This window comes from Nyctereutes procyonoides, unplaced genomic scaffold (genome assembly GCF_905146905.1).
Source record: "Nyctereutes procyonoides isolate TBG_1078 unplaced genomic scaffold, NYPRO_anot_genome, whole genome shotgun sequence".
Lineage (NCBI taxonomy): Eukaryota > Metazoa > Chordata > Mammalia > Carnivora > Canidae > Nyctereutes > Nyctereutes procyonoides.
Genome location: NW_026575146.1, coordinates 37,833,803 through 37,855,032, shown reverse-complemented (window position 1 = coordinate 37,855,032; position 21,230 = coordinate 37,833,803). Strand labels below are relative to the sequence as shown.

At 38.4% G+C, this 21,230-nt stretch overlaps 2 protein-coding genes across 2 annotated transcripts in view; one reads left to right on the top strand and one right to left on the bottom strand.

Moving 5' to 3' along the window:
* FANCC (FA complementation group C) overlaps positions 1-21,230 on the bottom strand; it is a 281,314-nt gene that overhangs the window by 130,158 nt on the left and 129,926 nt on the right. The window lies entirely within an intron of this gene.
* On the top strand, positions 13,876-14,496 carry LOC129500935 (protein lin-28 homolog A-like). Its single transcript, XM_055311857.1, has one exon. The coding sequence runs from the start codon at positions 13,876-13,878 to the stop codon at positions 14,494-14,496; it is 621 nt and encodes a 206-aa protein (XP_055167832.1).

Below are 21,230 nucleotides of genomic sequence, written 5' to 3'. Positions count from 1 at the left end.
AAGACAATACAAACTTTTTTCTAGGGGTACCTGGGTAGCTCAGTCAATTAAGGATCCATCTGACTCTTGATTTCAGCTCAGGTCATGATATCAGGATCATGGGACTGGAGCCCCATGTAGGGCTCCATGCTGGGCACTGAAGCCTGCTTGGGATTCTCTCTCTCCCCCTCTGTCCCTATCCCCACTTATATTCTCTAAATAAATAAACCCAACCAATCAAAAACCAAAGCTTTTTCTAAAAGTTTTTTAAAAAGGACAAGTCTGGCTCTACCAAAAATTAGCAGGCAGGCCTGCCCCAAAGGCAGGTAAGTAAGACCTCCAAACCTCCACCTAAACCCATCCGCCTTAGGGCCCCTGCCTTGGGTGGGGTGTGTGAGTGAGCTCACACAGACAACTGGCCATGGCTTTTATCACTAAGAAGGAAAGAAACCAAGAAGAATTAAGGAAAACAAAACAATCATAAGAATTTTCTAAAAGATCATTTCTAGAAGCATAAAATCATAACAACCAAAAAATCATGACCCATCTTTGTAACACTCCTGCCAAGACAACCCTTTCATCTGGAGGACAGATGACAGTCTCGTTTCCCTCTTCCTAGTGATCAAAGACCTTAAAGATTATTTGCATGGGTTAAACAAAGAATGAGGATCCTTCTTTCCAAACATACCTCAAAAAGCCATAAAATCCCCCAAAACCACAAGACCAAGACGGAGAAAACCAACTTTGACCTGTGCTGGCCTCCAGGAGACTTCACATTTCCATCTTGCTCCTTGGACGCATGCTCCTGTGGATTGCAGTTGGCTCCACTACTCAGTGCTGGGGCAGGGAGAAGAAGGAACAATCTCTCTCTCTCACATGGTGTTACACTCCTCTCCTACCTACCACATTAAATACTTTACCTGTGGCAAAAATACTACAAAGGAAAAAATGAAACAAAGTTCTGTGAGCTATGAATTGATCTTATAACCAAAATGCAGTTTATATTTAGAGGCTAAAGTTAACAAAATTTACCTTGTCCCAATGAATGGGAAAACAAATACATATACATATACATATACCTATGCATATACATATATATGTTTATAAAGTTATTCATTTGAATAAAATCCTTCAGATTGATTCAGAGTTCCTTTTCAATGCTATTTTAGAATTTTACTAATAGATTAGGCTATGTTTATGAGTATGACACAAATGGCTCTGATTGCAGTCAGGCTCTTCATCTGACTGTCTGGCTTTTCATCTCCATCTTCCAATAAACTGTTCAGGGAGGAGGGAAGCAATTTAGAGAAGAGCAGAGGAGAGCAAAGTATTAAACTCTTTAAATAACTTGTTCTAACCCACAAGGCTTTTAAGAAAACCATCACCCATATATGTCCTTTACTACATCACTGCCTTCTTATATGGAAGCCATTTTCTTTTCTTTGATAAATCTAACAGTTTTAAATTTTAGAAGTTTGCAATAGAGGCACCAGTTGGGTTCATAAAGTTACTGCTCCCAGACTACTTAGTTTAAAAAACAAAATGGGGATTAGCACTTTAAGGTGCTCATCAACTGAACTTATGATAGGGAGATTATCCCTTAATTACCCAGATGGGTTCCATATAATCATAAGGGTCCTTAAAAGTAAAAATAGGAGGCAGAAGAATGAGAACCTTAGAGATGGCAGTCTGAGAAGGACTTGCTGGCTCTGAAGGCAGAGGAGGGGCCAGAAGCCAAAGAAAGTGGAGTAGCCTCTAGAATGTGGAAAAGGCAAGGAAATGGATCCTTTCCCAGAGTCTGCAAAAGGACGCAGATCTGAGGGTACCTGGACAGCTCAGTCAGCTCAGTTACTATTTGACTTTTGATCTCAGCTCAGGTCTTGATCTCAGGGTCATGAGTTCAAGCCCTGCATTGGGCTCTACACCAGGTGTGGAGCTTACTTAAAAAAAAATTTAAAAAGAAAAAAACAAAACAAAACAAAAAAAAAAGGAATGCAGCTCTAGCCAACACCTAATGTTAGCCCAAAGAGACTCATTTGGTCTTTAGACTTCCAGAACTGCATTTTTATGTATCATTTGCTAAAGCAGCAAATTACTACACATTACTACATAGCTCATCAGTGCCAGGGCCAAGATTCAAATATAGAACTTCAGAGTTGGTATTATTTGCCACGTCCCTTAGCATAGAAGTTATGATAGTTATAATTTTTTTACCTCCAAATGCCAATGCGCTTAAAATTACTTAAGCATGGACAAAAGATCTTAATGGAATCATACGTTACCTACCTGAAACTTAGCTAACTAGCAACTTCCACCAACACAGCTCAGTATTGGATATAATCAAGAGATTAAGTCCAAATCTCAGCATATTCCTAAGAAAGTCTCTTGAGTCTTTATTCGGTGTCATTACATATAATTGCAAATCATTTTATTATTTTTTATGTTTATTTTTTTAAGATTTTATTTATTTATTCATGAGAGACACACACAGAGAGGCAGAGACATAGGCAGAAGCAGGCTTCTCGCAGGGAGCCTGAATGAGGGACTCGATCCCAGGACCCCAGGATCATGACCTGAGCCAACGGCAGATGCTCAACCACTGAGCCAACCAGGTGTCCCTCTTATTATGTTTAGATCAGATCTAAATCAGCATATTAGAAAGAGAATAATGCATTCTACAGGCAAGCACAGTGACATTAGGAATGCAGCTAATGAGATATTGAAACTGTAAAGAAGGAAAAAGAAATGCCCATGTATAAATTAAAACAAAATAAAATGTCTTATCTTCTGGGAGAAGTATGCATGTCATTAAATGCACTTCCATTTAAAATTCTGGGAGTCATTCTTTTTTTTTTTTTATTTATGATCGTCACAGAGAGAGAGAGAGAGAGAGAGGCAGAGACACAGGAGGAGGGAGAAGCAGGCTCCATACACCAGGAGCCTGATGTGGGATTCGATCCCGGGTCTCCAGGATCGCGCCCCGGGCCAAAGGCAGGCGCCAAACCGCTGCGCCACCCAGGGATCCCTCTGGGAGTCATTCTTACTGTTACCTTTTCCTCACCCCACCCCCACTTTTGTGAAATACAATGTCAACAACTATTGATTACATTTCCAAAATGAATCTGAAATTCCCCTGTGTCCTTCCATCACTTGATAACTATTCTGGTTCAATCCCCCATAATTCTCTGCCTGGAATACTGCAAAAACTCGCTTCTACTCTGGTGTGCTTCCACAGACAGCTGGCTAAAGATTACAACCTGAAATTTCTGTTCCTAGACATATATCCAGAGAAATTCTAGCACATGTACAATCAGGACACACTTACAGACATATTCACAGCTGTGTTCAAATAATGTGTTTTGAGAGCAAAAACCTAGATATAAGGAAAATACTATATAGTAGTGAAAATGAATACACTATAGCTATAGCTTCATGTACCAATACAGATGAATCTCAAAAAGAAAAACAAAGAAACATTAAGCAAAACACGTGGAAGAATATATGTCATTATATTTACATAAGATTCAAAAAACATGAAAAAGTGTTTGTTGTTTATGACTAAATCAATATGTAGTCAGATCATTTTTTATAAAGCAAGCCAATCATAAAAAGAAAACTCAAGGGCAGCCCCGGTGGCTTAGTGGTTTGGCGCCACCTTCAGCCCAGTGTGTGATCCTGGAGACCTGGGATCGAGTCCCATGTAGGCTCCCTACATGGAGCTTGCTTCTCCCTCTGCCGGTGTCTCTGCCTCTCTTTCTCTCTGTGTCTCTCACAAATAAATAAACAAAATCTTAAAAAAAAAAAATTCAAGATCAGAGATAATGGGCTATGTGGGGAGGTTGAGTTGTATGGCTGACTTTGAATGTAGTATTCTTTTGGTAATGCTGAATGGTAGATACATCATTTATTCTTTAAATTTTATAATATAGATGGTTTTTTTTAAGATTTTATTTATTTATTCATGAGAGACAGACAGAGAGAGGCACAGACACAGGCAGAAGCAGGCTCCATGCAGGGAGCCTGACATGGGACTCGATTCCCGGTCTCCAGGATCACACACCCTGGGCTGAAGGTGGTGCTAAACCACTGAGCCACCCGGACTGCCCTATAATATAGATGCTTAAAAAAACAAAGGATTTTCTATTAAAATGGTAAAAACAATTTTGAGGTTTAAAGGAATAAATCTTAATCTAATCAGAAACTCAGCATGAGAATTATAGCAATGACAAAAATAATTAATAACTGACCAAATTCATTGCTCTTTAAATTTTATACACACACACACACACATCATATATGATCATTTAATACTTCCAATAATACTATAAGATGGCAAAATTATTTTCTCTTTGCAGGTGGGAAATTGTAATTCTGAGAAGTTCTGTAACTTGTCTGATAACACTACTTATTAGCAGTAGATCCAGGATTTAAACCTAGGCAGTTTGTTGTGGAGTATCCGTGCATAACCATTCCCAAATACACAGTCTTAAATGCTATAATTCCTGTTTGATTTGATCCAGAGGCTCAACAATTTTTTTTAATTTTACAATCTTAACAAAGGACAATTATTACAGAATACTTGTACTTTCATGTACATGCTGTAAACTCTTACAATGTATATGCTAATAGTCAGTTACAATAGAACTTTGTAATCTGAAAATGTTAACTATGTAGAGGGCAAGTAGCATGTAATATATATGCTAATCTACAAAACTCACTTATCAATTTCTTGAAGCTTTATTAATTTGTTCAAAGGTTTTTAAAGCACTCCAGTTATCTTCAGGACTTCTAATTCTAGCAAGCTATTACATTTATCTTCTTCCTTATACAAGAAAAGGGAAACTGAACAAAATGATTTCAGAGATCTGACAAGACGCAGCACCAAATTGCCTGATCCTGAAAGTAGAAAAATCAATGAGGTGAGTCCTATGATCAGTCTGGCTTTCTGCGTGGATGCATCCTCTGAAGCATGGAGCAGGGGGAGCCATCGCAAGCAGAGCACAGAAGTCTCACTGAGTTATGGATACTGGTACTAGAGTTTGGGAAGACAAACGCAGTTAGAATTTGAGGGCAAAGAAGGGAGCTAGACAGAGAAAAAACTCCAGAAATCAACATGGGGTTTGTGCCTTTGGTTGAATAATAATCCATGTATGTATAGCGAAATTCCACAAGGACAAAAAACTGCCAGAGAGTGATAAGCTGAACAATTCCCAGATATCACACAAGACTGGGAGACATTGGAATTCTGTGTTCAGGCAATCATTAGATACTCAGAAGGTCACATCTTAATAGTAGGGTAAAATTAGCCTGGGGGTAAGGTTACTGTAGATTTACCCCAACACAGTTTAAATTCAAGCCTGAAAGGGATTGACCTATCCTCAAGTAATAAATGTGTGCCAATATAAAACTAAACTAAAAAGAAGACAACATAATTAAAATATTCAGCAATGTAACATTCACAATATCTGACATCAAACAAAAGGTTACTAGACATACCTAGAAGCAGCGAATTATGACACAACCAAGAAGTAAATTAAAGAGGCTGAAAATGACAGAGATGACGTAATTAGCAAGCAAAGAACTTAATAGGTATTTGTATATACTACAATTATATATGTTAGAGAAAATTATGAATATAATAAGTAGGAAAATGGGTGGCTAAAAAACACAGGTGTACCAGGACTCCTGGGGGCTCAGTTGGTACAGCATCTAACTATTGATGTCAGGGTTGTGAGTTCAAGCCCCAAGCTGGGCATACAGCTTACTGTAAAACAACAACAACAAAACCACAGGCATACCTTGAAGATATTGTGGGTTTGGTTCCAGACCACTGCAACAGCATAAATACCATAATAAAGTGAGTTAAATTAACTTTTTGGTTTCCCAGTGCATATAAAAATTATGTTTATTTTATGTTGTAGTCTATTAAATGTGCATTAGCTCTAAAATGTGCATTAGCTCTAAAAAATAACATACATGCTTTAATTTAAAAAAAACTTCATGGCAAAAAAAAAAAACTTCATGGCTAAAAAATACTAACCATCATCTGAGCTTTCTGCAAGCTTTCTCAAAATCTCTTTTTGCTAGTAAAGTGTCTTGCCTTGATATTGACAGCTGCTGACTGATTTCAGTGGTATATGCTGAAAGCTGAGGTACCTGTGTCAATTTCTTAAAATAAGACAACAAAGTATGCCACATCAACTGACTCTTAAAAAAACATGAACAATTTTCATGAACAATTTCTTGGCAGCATGTAACACTGGCATTTTGCCCACAGCAGAACTTTTGAAACTGGGGTCAATCCTCTACTTTATCTACTAAGTTTATGGAATATTCAAAATCATCTGTGGTCATTTCAATAATATTCACAGCATCTTCACCAGGAGTAGATTAGATCTCAAGAAACTACTTTCTTTGCTCACCTATACGATGCAATCCCTTTCTTTCAAGTTTTATCATGGGATTGTGCCATTAAGTCACATTCCAGTCTTCATTTCTAATTCTAGCTCTCTTATTATTTCTACCACATCTACAGTGATTTCCTCCACTGAAATCATGAACCCCTCAAAGTCATCCATGGGGACTGAAATCAACTTCCAAACTCCTCTAATGTTGATATTGACCTCTTCTCATAAATTATGAATATACTTAATGACATCTAGAATGGTGAATATTTTCCAGAAGGTTTTCAACTGACTTTGCCCAATTCATCAGACGAATCACTGTCTCTGGCAGCTATAGCCTTAAATAATAAGACTTGAAAATTGAAATGACTCATTGATCCATAGGCTACAGAATGGATATTTTGTTAGAAGGCATTAAAACATTAATCTTACAGTACATCTCCATCAGGGCTCTTAGGTGAACAAGTGTATTATCACTAAGTAGTAATATTTTGAAAAGAATCTTTTTTTTTTTCTAGGCAGTAGGTCTCAACAGTGGGCTTAAAATATTCAGTAAACCATATTGCAAACAGATGTGTTGTCACCAGGCTTTGTTGTTCCATTTATAGAGCACAGACAGAACAGATTTAGCATAATTCTTAATTCTTTTGCTAAATGCTAAATGAGCACTGGCTCCAACTTCAAGTGACCAGCTGCATTAGCCCCTAAAGAGAGAGTCAAGTTTGTCCTTTGAAGCCAGGCATTGACTTCTCTCTACCCATGTAAGTCCTAGAGAGCATTTTCATCCAATAGAGGGAAGGTTATACTGAAAATCTGTTCAGTGTACCTACTTTTCAATAATTATCTTTGCCAGGGACACCTGGGTGACTCAGTCAGTTAAGTGTCTGCCTTAGGCTCAGGTCATGATCCCAGCATCCTGGGATCCAGCCCCACACTGGGCCTCCCTGCTCAGTGGGGCATCTGTTTCTCCTCTCCTTCTGCCCCTCCCCCCTGCGCGTGTGTGTGCGTGCACACACACACACACACACACACACACTCTCTCTCTCTCTCTAATAAATAAATAAAACCTTTAAAAAATTAGTAATTATCTTTGCTAGACCCCCTGGATGACTTACTACAGCTTCTACATCAGCACTTGCTGCTTCAGCTTATACTTTTAAGTTATACATATGGCACCTTTCTCTAACCTCATGAACGAGCCAACCTCTGTTAGTTTCAAACTTCTCTTCTGTAGCTTCCTCACCTCTCTCAGCCATAGAATTAAAGAGAGTTAGGGCCTTCCTTTCTCTGTGTTAGGCTTTGGCTTAAGGGAATGTTGTGGCTACTAAGATCTTCTGTCCAAACCAATAAAACTTTCTCCATATCAGTAATAAGGCTGTTTAACTTTCTTATCATTTGTGTTCACTAGAGTAGCATTTTTAATTTCCTTCAAGAACTTTTCCTTTGCATTCACAACTTGGCTAACTGCTAAGTGCAAGAGGCCTAACTTATGGTGTATCTCAGCTTTTGACATGCCTTCCTCACTAAGCTTAATTATTTCTAGTTTTTGTTTTAAAAAAGAGTGTGACTCTTCTTCTCACTTGAGCACTTACAAGCTATTGTAGGGTTACTAACTGGCCTAATTTCAATACTCGTGTCTCAGGCAAATAGGGAGGCCAAAGGTGAAAAAGAAAGATGAGGAATGTCTGGTTAGTGGAGCACCAGCACCAGTGGAGCACCACTTTATCTATTAAGTTTGATATCTTATTTGGGCACAGTTCATGGAGCCCCAAAACACTTATAATAGTAACACTAAAGGTTAGTGATCACAGATCACCATAACAAATACAATAACAATGAAAAAAGTATGAAATCTTACAATTACCAAATGTGACAAAAAGAACACTAAGTAAGCGGGGCAGTCTGGATGGCTCAGCAGTTGAGCACCGCCTTCAGCCCAGGGCATGATCCTGGAGACCCAGGATCAAGTCCCACATTGGGCTCCCTGCATGGAGCCTGCTTCTCCCTCTGCCTGTGTCTCTGCCTCTCTCTGTGTGTCTCTCATGAATAAATAAATAAAATCTTAAAAAAAAAAAGAACACTAAGTAAGCAAATACTATTGAAAAATAGTATTTAAATAGCATTTAAATTAAAGCAGATTAAACACTGTAAAAGAAACATCACTAAAGTAAAAGGCATAGCAACTGAAACTATCCAAAATTAAGCAGGCAGAGAGAAAAGATAGGATAACGTATGACAAGAATCTCAATGACCTTTGGGAAAATATCAAGTAAGTTGACATACAAGTATCTGGATTCCCAGAAAAGAAGGGAAGGACAGAGTAAGTATTTAAAGAAATGATAGCTGAGCCTTTTCCCAATTTGATAAAACTGTAAGTGCATGAATACAAGAAGCTCAAAAGATCCCAAGCAGGATGAACACAAAGAAAACCATACCATGATACATCATAATCAATTTTCAAAACTTTCTCAAAACTATAAAACACAGTCGATCAAATTACATCTTTAAAATACTAAAGGACAGACAACCTACCAAAATAGAAATCTATATTCAGTGAAAATGTCATTCAAGAGTGAAGATAAAATGAAACCTCTTTCAGAGAAAAGTAGAATTCTCAACAGTAGGTATGTACTCCACCCAATGTTAAGAGGAGTTTTTCAAGAAGAAAGAAAATGTTATGAAATGGAAATGACCATCTACACAAAGAGTCCTAACAACATAAATATATGTGTCAAAATAAAAGATTCTTTCTTTACGTTTCACTTTTGTTAAAAAAAAACAAAAACAAAAACAAAACTGACTCCTTAAAGCAAAATTAATGGCAATGTATTGTGGGCTTATAAAATTTTCATTAAGTAACATCTACCATAACAATAAGCAAAAGCTGAGAGAAAAGAAATGGATGTAAATTGCTATAATGTTCTAATATTATACATATATATGCTATACATATACAATACTTTCAAATAATATACTTTCATATGATACAAAACATGAGTATTATAAATCCGAGAGCTGTATTGCCCCATACAGTAGCCATTTCCACCTGTGGCAAATTGGAATTTACAACATGACTTCTCTGAATTGAGATTTGTTATAAATAAGTTACATTCTGAATGTCTATGAGTTAGTATAGAGAAAAAGAATGAAGTATCTCATTTTCAATACTGACTACATGTTAAAATAATAACTGGTTATATTGTATAAAATATGATTTTTTAAAAGATCTTATTTATTTATTTATTTATTTATTTATTTATTTATTTGAGAGAGAGAGAGAGTGCGTGTGCACAATTGAGGGGGAGGGGCAGATGGGGAGGGAGAAGCAGACTGAGCAGGGAACCTGGCACAAGGCTTGATCCCAGGATCCTGGGATCACAATCGGAGCTGAAGGCAAATGTTTAACCAACTGAGCCATCCAGGCACCTAAATAAGAAAAATTAATTTCACCTGTTTAATTTTTTTAACATGGCTACTGAAAAATTATATTTACATACTTACTTAAGGCTCACATTTCTAAGAAACAGTGCTGTGCTATAGAAACCACTACAAGGGGGATCCCTGGGTGGGGCAGTGGTTTGGCGCCTGCCTTTGGCCCAGGGCGCGATCCTGGAGACCCGGGATCGAGTCCCACGTCGGGCTCCCGGTGCATGGAGCTTGCTTCTCCCTCTGCCTGTGTCTCTGCCTCTCTCTCTCTCTCTCTCTGTGACTATCATAAATAAAAATTAAAAAAAAAAAAAGAAACCACTACAAGATAAAATTAAAAAGTATAACTATTAAACTAATAGTACAGATGAAATGGAATAGCAGGAATAATTTTTTTTAAGTTAGAAGTACATGAAAAAGTAATGAAGAACAAATAATAAAAATAGAAAACAAGAAGCATGATACTAGATGTGGCAGTCTTTAAACATGGCCCTAAACATCTTTGATACTCTTCACATTGACAGATGGGGTTTCTGTCTTCTTCCCTTGAATCTGGGTAGGGGCTTGTAACTACTACTACTTAGTAAGTGCAGTGAAAGTGTCATTCTGTGATTTCTGAGAGTAGATAACAAAGAATAGGTAGCTACTACCTGGTTATTTTAGAGACATTTTCTTGAAACATAGCCACCATGTTGTGAGGAAGCCAAAGAGCCCTATGTAGAGGCCATGTGTGGGTGGGTTCCAGCCACGGCCTAAGCTGAGGTACTAGCGAACAGTTATCATCAACCACTATTAATGGAGTAAGCCTTGAGATGACTCCAGCCCCAAGTCATTCCATTACTACTAGCATTCAAATCTCCCTACTTAAGGCCCCTGACATTGAGAAAAAGAGCAAGCCATCCCCAATGTGTCCTTTCTGAGCTCCTGATTGAAAGAATCCAAAAAGGCAAAGTTTACAATTCTATGCCCCTAATTTTGGGATGGATTGGATTTAGCAATAGCAACAAAGACAAAAGATTTAAGCCCAGCACATCAATGATTACATTAAATAGAACTACTTAAACATTCCATGAAAAGGCAGCAGCTGTCAGACGATAAAAATCAAGAACCAATTATGTGCTATCTACAAGAAACTCACTTTAAAAAGACACATTAAGTTAAAAGTAAAAGAATGAAAAGTATATACAATGCAAACACTAATCAGAAAAAAAGCTAGGGTGTTTTTTGTTTTTCTAATATCAGACAAAGTATATTTCACAACGAAAATTATTATCAAGAAAAAAAAGAATCGCTTCATTAATAATAAAAGACATGCTTTATCAAGGAAGTCACAATTTGGGGTGCCTGGGTGGCTCAGTGGTTGGGCAGGGAGCCTGATGTGAGAGACTCATTCCAGGACCCTGGTATCACAACCTGAGCCAAAGGCAGATGTTTAACCAAATGAGCCACCCAGGCACCCAAGATGTCACAATTTTAAACGTGCTTATGCCCAATAACGAAGCTTCAAAATAAATGAAACAAACAAAAAAAACTGAAAACAGAAATGGAGAACTTAACAATTTTAACTACAGACTTCAACATCATTTATCAGTTAGTAACTGGTAGATAAAAGAAAATCAGTAAGTCTACAAAAGATTAGAACAACAGTATTATAAGAAGATAATTCTTCATTAGTCTCTTGCATTTCTGCACATTTTGTGAGTTGAAGCAGTGACTGCCTTTGTGTCATACTATCTTTTCAAGGATGCTTCTGTAACAAACAGCTATGGAAGAGAGAGGCAGGGTCTCAAGCACAAGCAAAGACCAGGTTTCTTTACTGTCTAAGATAATGTCTCCCTGTAGTCTATTTTAGAGGATTTGACTACTCTAAGCTGAAGGTTCTTCAAACATGACTCATACCTATATGTGAACAGTATTTACCTGGAACTCTCTGCTTCTCCCATAGGACACAAAGGACACAGAGAATAGACACATACATCAAAGTCATACTGTTTACTGTGTTATGAGCAGTAATGCCCTTTCTTTCTACCAGCAGGCATTAAAATATGACAAACTAACCTCCTAGCATGCAAGGAGGAAAGAAATTTCAGACCTTCACAGTCCAACAATTATCAACCACGACATCTCCAAAATACTCCATCTAGTGTTATTTTCAACTTTCAACTTTATGTGGAAGTCAATATGATAGACCAAATTCAGAGCCATAAAACACATCTCAGAGAATTGAAAGGAACTAAAATATTTTCTCAGACACATCAGAATTAAATTATACATTAAAAGAAATATGAAAAATCCTTACATATTTGAAAATTATACAAGACATTTCAAAATAACCAGAACAGCAAACTAGAAAGTTCCAGGTCAACATCCCCCCAATGGAAATACCAAGAAAATAACCACAGACTGATTAAGACAACTTTGTGGGAACTCTGAAAAGCAGTCAAGGATTTGAAGCAACCAATCAAATATCCAATCAAGAAAAAGTCAAAACAGTAGGCTATTTCACAGCATGTTTGCTTGCCCTTATCCACTCCCCACCCCCATGCAGCTCAGAAGGAAGTGGCCCAATTTCGAATTTCCTCCATTGTAATAACAGAAAAAGAGTGAAACTTGGTTGTAATATTAAGGCCTGCCTGTAGCCTACCCAAGGGACTGTTTTCTCTATTGCCTGACTCAGGGTTCAGATTCAAATGGGGGCACAGCTTGGATTTCAGGCCTGAAGTCACAGAAGGTAGTGGTAAGTACTGCAGTGTGTAAAAACTAAAGGGGAAGGAGACTGGCAGATACCTGGAGTAAGATTATAGGTAAAGAAAAACAGTAGAACACCCAACACCCTATAAAGAAGCAGGAAGGAGACTCATAAAAAATTAAGATATTTTAAAGAAGTCATGTATACAGAAAACCTGGAAAAAGAAAACATACAGGCCTAGAAAAAACACATCCAGAAAATACCTGAGAAAACCTTAAGCCTTCATTCCAGGCTAACTAGGAAAGTTTTCTCTCACACAGGGCAAATCTGTAAAGACTAAGAAAATTGACTTTTTTAAATAACAAATTTAAACAAATATAACCAAACATGCAAAGAAAAAGGGAAATATGCCCTATTCAAAGGAAGAACATTAATCTCCCAAACTCAATCTAAAAAAACAAAACAAAACAAAACAAAACAAAAACAGCAGACTTTGGACTTCCTATAAGAAGACTTAAAACTGTCTTAACTGTGCTCAAGATGCTAAAGAAAAACACAGAGAACCAAAGAAAATCAGAAAAATTACAAATAAACAAAATGAGAATATCAATACAGAAATAAAAATGTCTTTAGAAAACAACAAAATAGGGGATCCCTGGGTGGCTCAGCAGTTTAGCACCTGCCTTTGGCCCAGGGCACGATCCCGGAGTCCCGGGATCGAGTCCCACATCAGGCTCCCGGTATGGAGCCTGCTTCTCCCTCCTCCTGTGTCTCTGCCTCTCTCTCTCTCTCTAGTCTATCATAAATAAATAAATCTTAAAAAAAAAAAAAAAAAGAAAACAACAAAATAGAAACTCTAAAGCTGGAAAGCAGAACAAAATTGAAAAACTCACTGAATGGATTCAATAGAGGATCATACCGGCAGAATACAGAATACTAAATTTAAGGAAGGTCATTTGAAATAATTGAATCAAAGGAACAACAACAAAAAGAATGAAGAAGGTAAAGAAAGCCTATGGTACTTATGGAATCCCTGAAGAACACCACTATATGCATTATGGGAGTCTCAGAAGAGGAGGAGTAAGAGAGACAGGAATAGAAGTTATCTGAAAAAATAATGGTCAAAAGCTTCCCAGATCAGAGGAAGGATTTGGACATCCAAATTCAAGAAACTTACAGGACTCCAACTAGGATGAACCAAAAGAGGTCTACATGGAGACATATAATCAAACTGTTGAAAGTCAAAGACAAAGAGAAACTTGAAAGCAGCAAGAAAAAAACAACTCATCAAAAATAAGGAAGTCTCGGCCTCCGGACTTCTCTGGGGCCAGCAGCCACCCGACCAGGGGCCCGGGGCCGCGGGCTCAGTCGACTACCATGGGCTCTGTGTCAAACCAGCAGTTTGCAGGTGGCTGCGCCAAGGCGCCGGAGGAGGCGCCGGAAGACGCCGCCCGGGCGGCAGAGGAGCCGCAGCTGCTGCACGGTGCCGGCATCTGTAAGTGGTTCAACGTGCGCATGGGGTTCGGCTTCCTGTCCATGACCGCCCACGCCGGGGTCGCGCTTGACCCCCCGGTGGATGTCTTTGTGCACCAGAGCAAGCTGCACATGGAGGGCTTCCGGAGCCTGAAGGAGGGTGAGGCGGTGGAGTTCACCTTTAAGAAGTGTGCTAAAGGCTTAGAATCTATCCGGGTCACCGGACCTGGTGGAGTATTTTGTATTGGGAGTGAGAGGCGGCCCAAAGGGAAGAACATGCAGAAGCGCAGATCAAAGGCAGACAGGTGCTACAACTGTGGAGGTCTAGACCACCATGCCAAGGAATGCAAGCTGCCACCCCAGCCCAAGAAGTGCCATTTCTGCCAGAGCATCAGCCATATGGTAGCCTCGTGTCCACTGAAGGCCCAGCAGGCCCCCAGCTCACAGGGAAAGCCAGCCTACTTTCGGGAGGAAGAAGAAGAAGAGATCCATAGCCCTGCCCTACTCCCAGAGGCCCAGAATTGAGCTACACTGGGTGGGGGTAATTCTTTTTGTGATCAGGAAGTTTGGAGGAGCAGGCATCAATCGGCAGAGTGGAGAAAGTGGGGACAAGGTGGGTAGGGGGCAGCTGGCTCTGCCATATATCTCAGGCCAGGGTCCCACAGCATCACCCCCTCTTCCCTCTTGGCAGGGTAGGGGGGAAGGGGTGAGGCAAATGAATTACAACCGTGCTCTATCCAAATGCTTGTGGAGAGTTCTGAAGAAAATCCCTCCCCGTGTGCTTTACCTGAGTCTCCACCCTCAGATCTCCAGCTTTTGAAAGTAGCGTGGATAGGGAAGTTGTTTTCCTTTGAAAGAAGGACATGTAATAATAATTTTTCCCATGCCAGAATGTAGAGATGAAGCATGAGACCAGATTGATTGGCCCAACCCACGACCACTATATTCTATGGGGAGGGAATCTCTAAGGGGTAAGGCAGGGTTTTTCTACATCTTGTCCCATAACCCACTCTTGGGATAGGGTGCTGAGGACTGTCCCAAGCAATGGGTTGTGACAGTAGCCACAGGGATTGTTGTGTTGGAGCTACAGACCTCCTGCTCCTAAGCTTAATCCCACCCCATTCTGGGCTGATAGGATTTTATTTATTTGCTCCCTTGGACAACCGCACCTTGGGCCCCACTTTCTCCAGGATGCCAACTGCACTAGCTGTGTGCGAATGACGTATCTTGTGCATTTTAACTTTTTTTTTTCGTAATATAAATATTCTGGTTTTTGTATTTTTGTGTATTTTAATCTTAAGGCCCTCGTTCCTGCACTGTGTTCTCAGGTACATGAGCAATCTCAGGGATAAGTCAGCAGCAGCTCCAGGTCTGCACAGCAGGAATACTTTTTTGTTTTATCACCAGGGAGAACAACTATTTGGAGTGCATAGCCTATTGAACTACCTCATTTTTGCCAATTAGAGCTGGCTTTTCTGCCATAGTGTTCTCTTGAAACCCCTCTACCTTCAGTGTTCCATGGGAGATGAGATTTTAACTCAGTTGCTCCATGACTTGATCTCCTTCTAGTGGAAGATTGGAAATTGGTCTAAACAGGAAAAGCTGGTATAGGAAGTAACATTAGGAGAGGCCGCACCAACTAAAAGGTGCGGAGGGGAAGCCAGGATTAGTTGAGGGTTGTCTATACGTGTAATAAAGGATTCCTGTTCCAGACTTCTAATCCCAGGGCACGGGACTCACTTTACATACCGGATCCATCCTTTGCTGGATTGGGCTAGGCCTACCATGCACAACAGGGTGTGTGTGTGTGTGTGCGTGCGCGTGTTTTAAAGATGAGTTGGTAAGGATAGGTTTAAGAATAGTAACTCTGGAACCCATCTTGAGGTGCCCAGGGATGCGGTGTATGAAGCAAAGGCTAACTTTCTTAACCTTTATAAATTCTGGGCTTTTCTTGTTGATTTCCAGAGAGACCATAAGCCATGGCTTCTTTGCAGTGTCCAGAGCCAGTGTCCTGCCCTGCTGCAGCAGTGATTAGTGTCGTGGTAGCTAAAGGATAAAAGAAGGTTTTACTTAATATGCTGTGAGATCACCACAAACCTACCTCACTGTGTTGAAATGGGGCAGATGCAATAGAACACATTGGGTGATGTGTGTCTGATCCTGGGTTCTTGTCTACCCTGCTTGCTGCCCCCTCTAGTGACTGTATTTGTCTGGGTTTTGTAGGTTTTCATGAATAGCTGATTGGGTGATTGCTAGGTGGCCTGGTTTGTGTAAATATAATGTGTTGGTCTTCTCCATGTTCTTTTGGGGTTTTATTGTTTACAAACTTCTTTTTTGTATTGAGAAAAATAGCCAAAGCATCTTTGACAAAAGGTTCTGCACCAGGAAAAGAAACTGGAACATAGCTTGGTGACCCCTCTTGAAGTGTGGCAGCCTTGGACTATCCTTTTGTGTTCCCTTCCCGTATTTCCTTTTTTGGGCCAGATCTTCTGTTCTAAAAACTTAACTCCTACCCTACCCTTCTCCTATCCCTCCTTCCAAGAAAAAGCCCCACACCTACACATTTCAAGCTTCTAAAGAAGCGAAGAACACTTCCTCCCTTGTTCCCAATCTCCTGTGTCAAGACCATTCCTTGATGTGATTCATACTAATACACTTGTATTTGGATGGAAAAAACCTACTTTTAATCTCTCCAGGCTGAGGGTAGAGGGAAGCAGAAGCAACGAGGGGGGCCTTGAATGTAGAAAGTAGGGTCAGGAGACCAAGAAAGGAAGCTGAATGTATATCCAAGTCACTCAGGAACTTTTATGCAGGTGCAAGAAACTTCTGTCAAAGTGGCCACAAGATTGTTTAATAGGAGACGGACGAATGTAACTCCATGTTTACTGCTAGAAACCAAAGCTTTGTGAAATCTTGAATTTATTGGGGCGGGGAGGGGGGTGGTGGTAGGAAAGCTGTACCTATCTGTTCTTAACCTGATCCCTTCCCCTCATTTCTGAACTGCAGGAGACTGAGCCCTCTTGGGCTTTAGTGACTCCATCTCTGGGGAGTGTTTATTTGATGGTTGATGTTGCTGTGCCGGGTACTTCCTTTCCCACTTGCTATTGTCTTGTAACACACATGCTGACCCTTTTCCCTTCTCTTTACCTTGGGAAAATACAATGAATAAAAACTTATTGGTACTGAAAAAAAAAAAATAAGGAAGTCTCCATAAGATGATCAATGGGTTACTCAACAGAAACACTGCAGGCCAAAAGAGAATGGGTGATACCAAAGTGCTAAAGAAAAAACTGCCAACAAAGATTACTGTATCTGGCACAAAAGTCCTTCAGAAATGAAGGAGAAATTAAGACATTCCCAGCTAAAGAAAAGTGAGGGGAATTCATTACCACAAGACCTACTATATAAGAAATGCTACAGCAAGTTCTTCAAGTTAAAATGAAAGGATGCTAGACAGAAACTCAAAAGCATATGAAAATATAAAGTTCTAAAATATACTGACAAACATAAATTCATGTTTAAAGTAACTGAAATTATATACCTACTTTAATTCTTTTAGGAAAAAGACAAAAGCATAAAAAATAAATCTAAGTTAATGAGTACACAGTATATAAAGATATAATCTGTGACATCTGCATCAAAAAGTGAAGAGGCAAAATTATAGAAGTAATTTCTGTGTGTGATTAAAGTTAAGTTGGTATCAGTTTAAAACATACTCAACAACAAAAATACCAATAGATTCTGAACTAAAGGAAATAAGGGAATCAAAACATGTCACTATAAAAAATCAACCAACACAAATGAGGAAGAAAGGAAATAAGGAACAGAACTTCTAACATCCAACAAAAACATAATGATGATAGTAAGTCCTTTCTATAATTACTATAAATATAAATAGAATAAACTCTCATCTAAAGACATCGATTGGCAGAATGGGTTAAAAAACAAAAATAAAACAACAGATCCAACTATATGCTGTCTACAGTGAACTCACTTTAGATCTAAGGACATGCATAGACTGAAAGTAAAAGAATGGAAAAAATATTTCATGCAAACAGTATGTAAAAGAAGGCAGAGTTGGATATACCATATTACACAATAAAGACTTTAAGTCAAAAATTAATATAAGAATCAAAGGACATGATATAATGATAATTGTGCCATTTCACCAAAAACATATAACAATTATAAACGTACATGCACCAAACATTAGAGTTCCTAAATATATAAAGCAAGCAAACATCAAAAGAATTTAAGGGGAAAAATAGCTCTACAATAAGAATAGGAGACTCCGATATCTCACTTCCAATAATAGAACAACCAAACATAAAAGCAATACGGAAACACAGGACTTAAAAAAACACTATAGACTAACTGGACCTAAAAGACATACAAAACACTCTATCCAACTATTGTTGGATACACATTTTTCTCAAATGTACATAAAATATTTTCCAGGATAGACCATATCTTAGGCTACAAAAAACATCTTAATAAATTATAAAAGACTGAAGTCATACGAACTATTTTTTTCCAATCACAATACAACAAAATTAGATGACAATGGTAAAAGACCAGAAAATCCACAAATAATGTGGAAATTAAACACCATACTCTTTTAAAAAAAAAAAAAAAAGACACTCTTAAACAACTGGGAGTTCAAAGAAAAAATCACAAGGAAATTAGAAAATATCTTGAGACAAATCAAAACAAAAACAAAACATATGAAAACTTATAGGATATAGCAAAGAAATGGTAAGAAGGGACTTTATAGCTGTAAATTTTTATATTAAAAAAGAAGGATATTAACAACTTGATTAAATCTTAAGATAGAAAAAGACGGGGGCACCTGGGTGGCTCAGTTGGTTAAGTGTCCAACTCAATTTCAGCTCAGGTGATAATGTCAGGGTCCTGGGATTGAGCCTCGCATGGGGCTCTGTGCTTAGAGAGGAGTCTGCTTCTTTATGTCTCCTGCTACCCACCCCTCCACTTGTACACATGTATGCTCTTTCTCTAAGAAATAAATAAATCTTAAAAAAAAAACTAAAAAAAGAGGAGCTAACTCAGAGTTGCCAGAAGGAAGGAAATAATAAACATTAGAGTAGGGATAAACAAAAGAGAATAGAAAAACAATACACAAATATCAATGAAACCTAGAGTTTGGGATGCCTGGGTGGCTCAGCGGTTTAGCGCCTGCCTTTGGCCCAGGGCATGATCATAGAATCCCGGGATCAAGTCCCACATCAGGCTCCCTGCACGGAGCCTGCTACTCCCTCTGCCTGTGTCTCTGCCTCTCTCTCTGTCTCTCTCTCTCTCTCAGGAATAAATAAATAAAATCTTAAAAAAAAAAAGAAAAGAAACCTAGTGTTTGCTCTATGAAAAGAACACAGAACAAAAACTGACAAATGTTTACGCTGCTTGAATAAGAAAAAGAGAAAGCAAAGACTCATAATAAGAAATGAAATAGAAGACACATGATAGAAATAGAATTCTAAGAGTGCTCTATACAATTACACATAAACAAATTGGATAATCTAGATAAAATAAATAAATTCCTATAACAACATTACTTATCAAGAGTGAATCATGAAGAAATGAAAAAAACCAAACAGACCTATAACTAGTAAGAAGATTGAATAAGTAATCAAAAATCTTCCAACAAAGGAAAGCCCTAGACCAGATGGCTTCACTGGACAATTCTAACAAATATTTAAAGAATTAACACCAATCCTTCCCAATCACTTAAAAAAAAATTGAAGAGGAGAGAACTACATCATTCTGTGAGGACCAGTATTATCCCGACATCAAATTCAGATAAAGACACTTTAAAATTTCTACAGGCCAACATCTCATATGAATATGATACAAAGATCTTCAACAGAATAATAGCAAACCAAACTCAGGAACACATTAAAAGATTATATACCAAGACTAAGTAGAATTTGTTCTTCAAATGCAAAGATGATTCATCATATAAAAATCAATGAAATAAATCATATTAACAGAATGAAAGCAAAAAAAAAATACAGGATGATGTAATTTGATACAGGAAACCTACCTGATAAAATTCAATACCTTTTAATGATAAAAACTCTCAATAATGGGCAGCCCTGGTGGCTCACAGGTTTAGCACCACCTTCAGTCCAGGGTGTGGTCCTGGAGACCTGGGATCGAGTCCCACATGGAGACTTCTCCTCCCTCTGCTTGTGTCTCTGCCTCTCTCTCTCTCTCTGTCTCTCATGAATAAATAAAATCTTTAAAAAAAAAAAAACCTCAACAAACTAGAAATACAAAATTACTATCTCATAATAAAGACCGTATGTGAAAAGTCCACAGCTAACATCATACACAAAGATAAAAAACTGAAAGCTTTCCTCATAGCAGGAGGAGAAAAGCAAGAATGCCTTTCTTGTCACTTCTATTCAACATAGAACTAAAAGCTCTGCCTAGAGAAATTAGGTAATAAAGAGAAATAAAAGCTACCCAAACTTGAGCAGTAAAACTATTTCTATTCAAAGATGACATGATGTTATATATCGGAAAAAACTAAAGATTCTACCAAAAACACAAAAACAAAAAACAAAAACAAATCTTGTTAGAACTAATAAATGAATTCAGCAAAGTTGCAGGATACAAAGTCAATACAGAAGACCAACTGTGTTTCTAATTACAGGAACAATAATCACCCAAAAAGGAATTAAGAAAACAATGCCACTTACAATAGCATCAAGAAGAATAAAATACATAGGAATAAATTTAGCCTAAGAGAAGAAAGACTTATAAACTAAAAACCATCAACACAGGGCTGGAAAAAAATGAAAGACACTAATAAATGAAAAGGCATCCCTTATTCATGGGTTGGAAGACTTAATATTATTGTCAATACTACCAAAACAACCTACAAATTCAATGTAATCCCTATCAAAATCCCAATGGTATTTTTCACAAAGCTACAAAAATTACTCACAATTCAAATGGACTCTCAATGGTCTCTAAATTGCCAACACAATCTTGAGAAAAAGAACAAAGTAGAGGTCTCACACTTTCTGATTACAAAATCTACTACAGGGGATCCCTGGGTGGCGCAGCGGTTTGGCACCTGCCTTTGGCCCAGGGCGCGATCCTAGAGACCCGGGATGGAATCCCACGTCGGGCTCCCGGTGCATGGAGCCTGCTTCTCCCTCTGCCTGTGTCTCTGCCTCTCTCTCTCTCTCTCTCTCTCTGTGTGTGTGTGTGTCTCTCATGAATAAATAAATAAA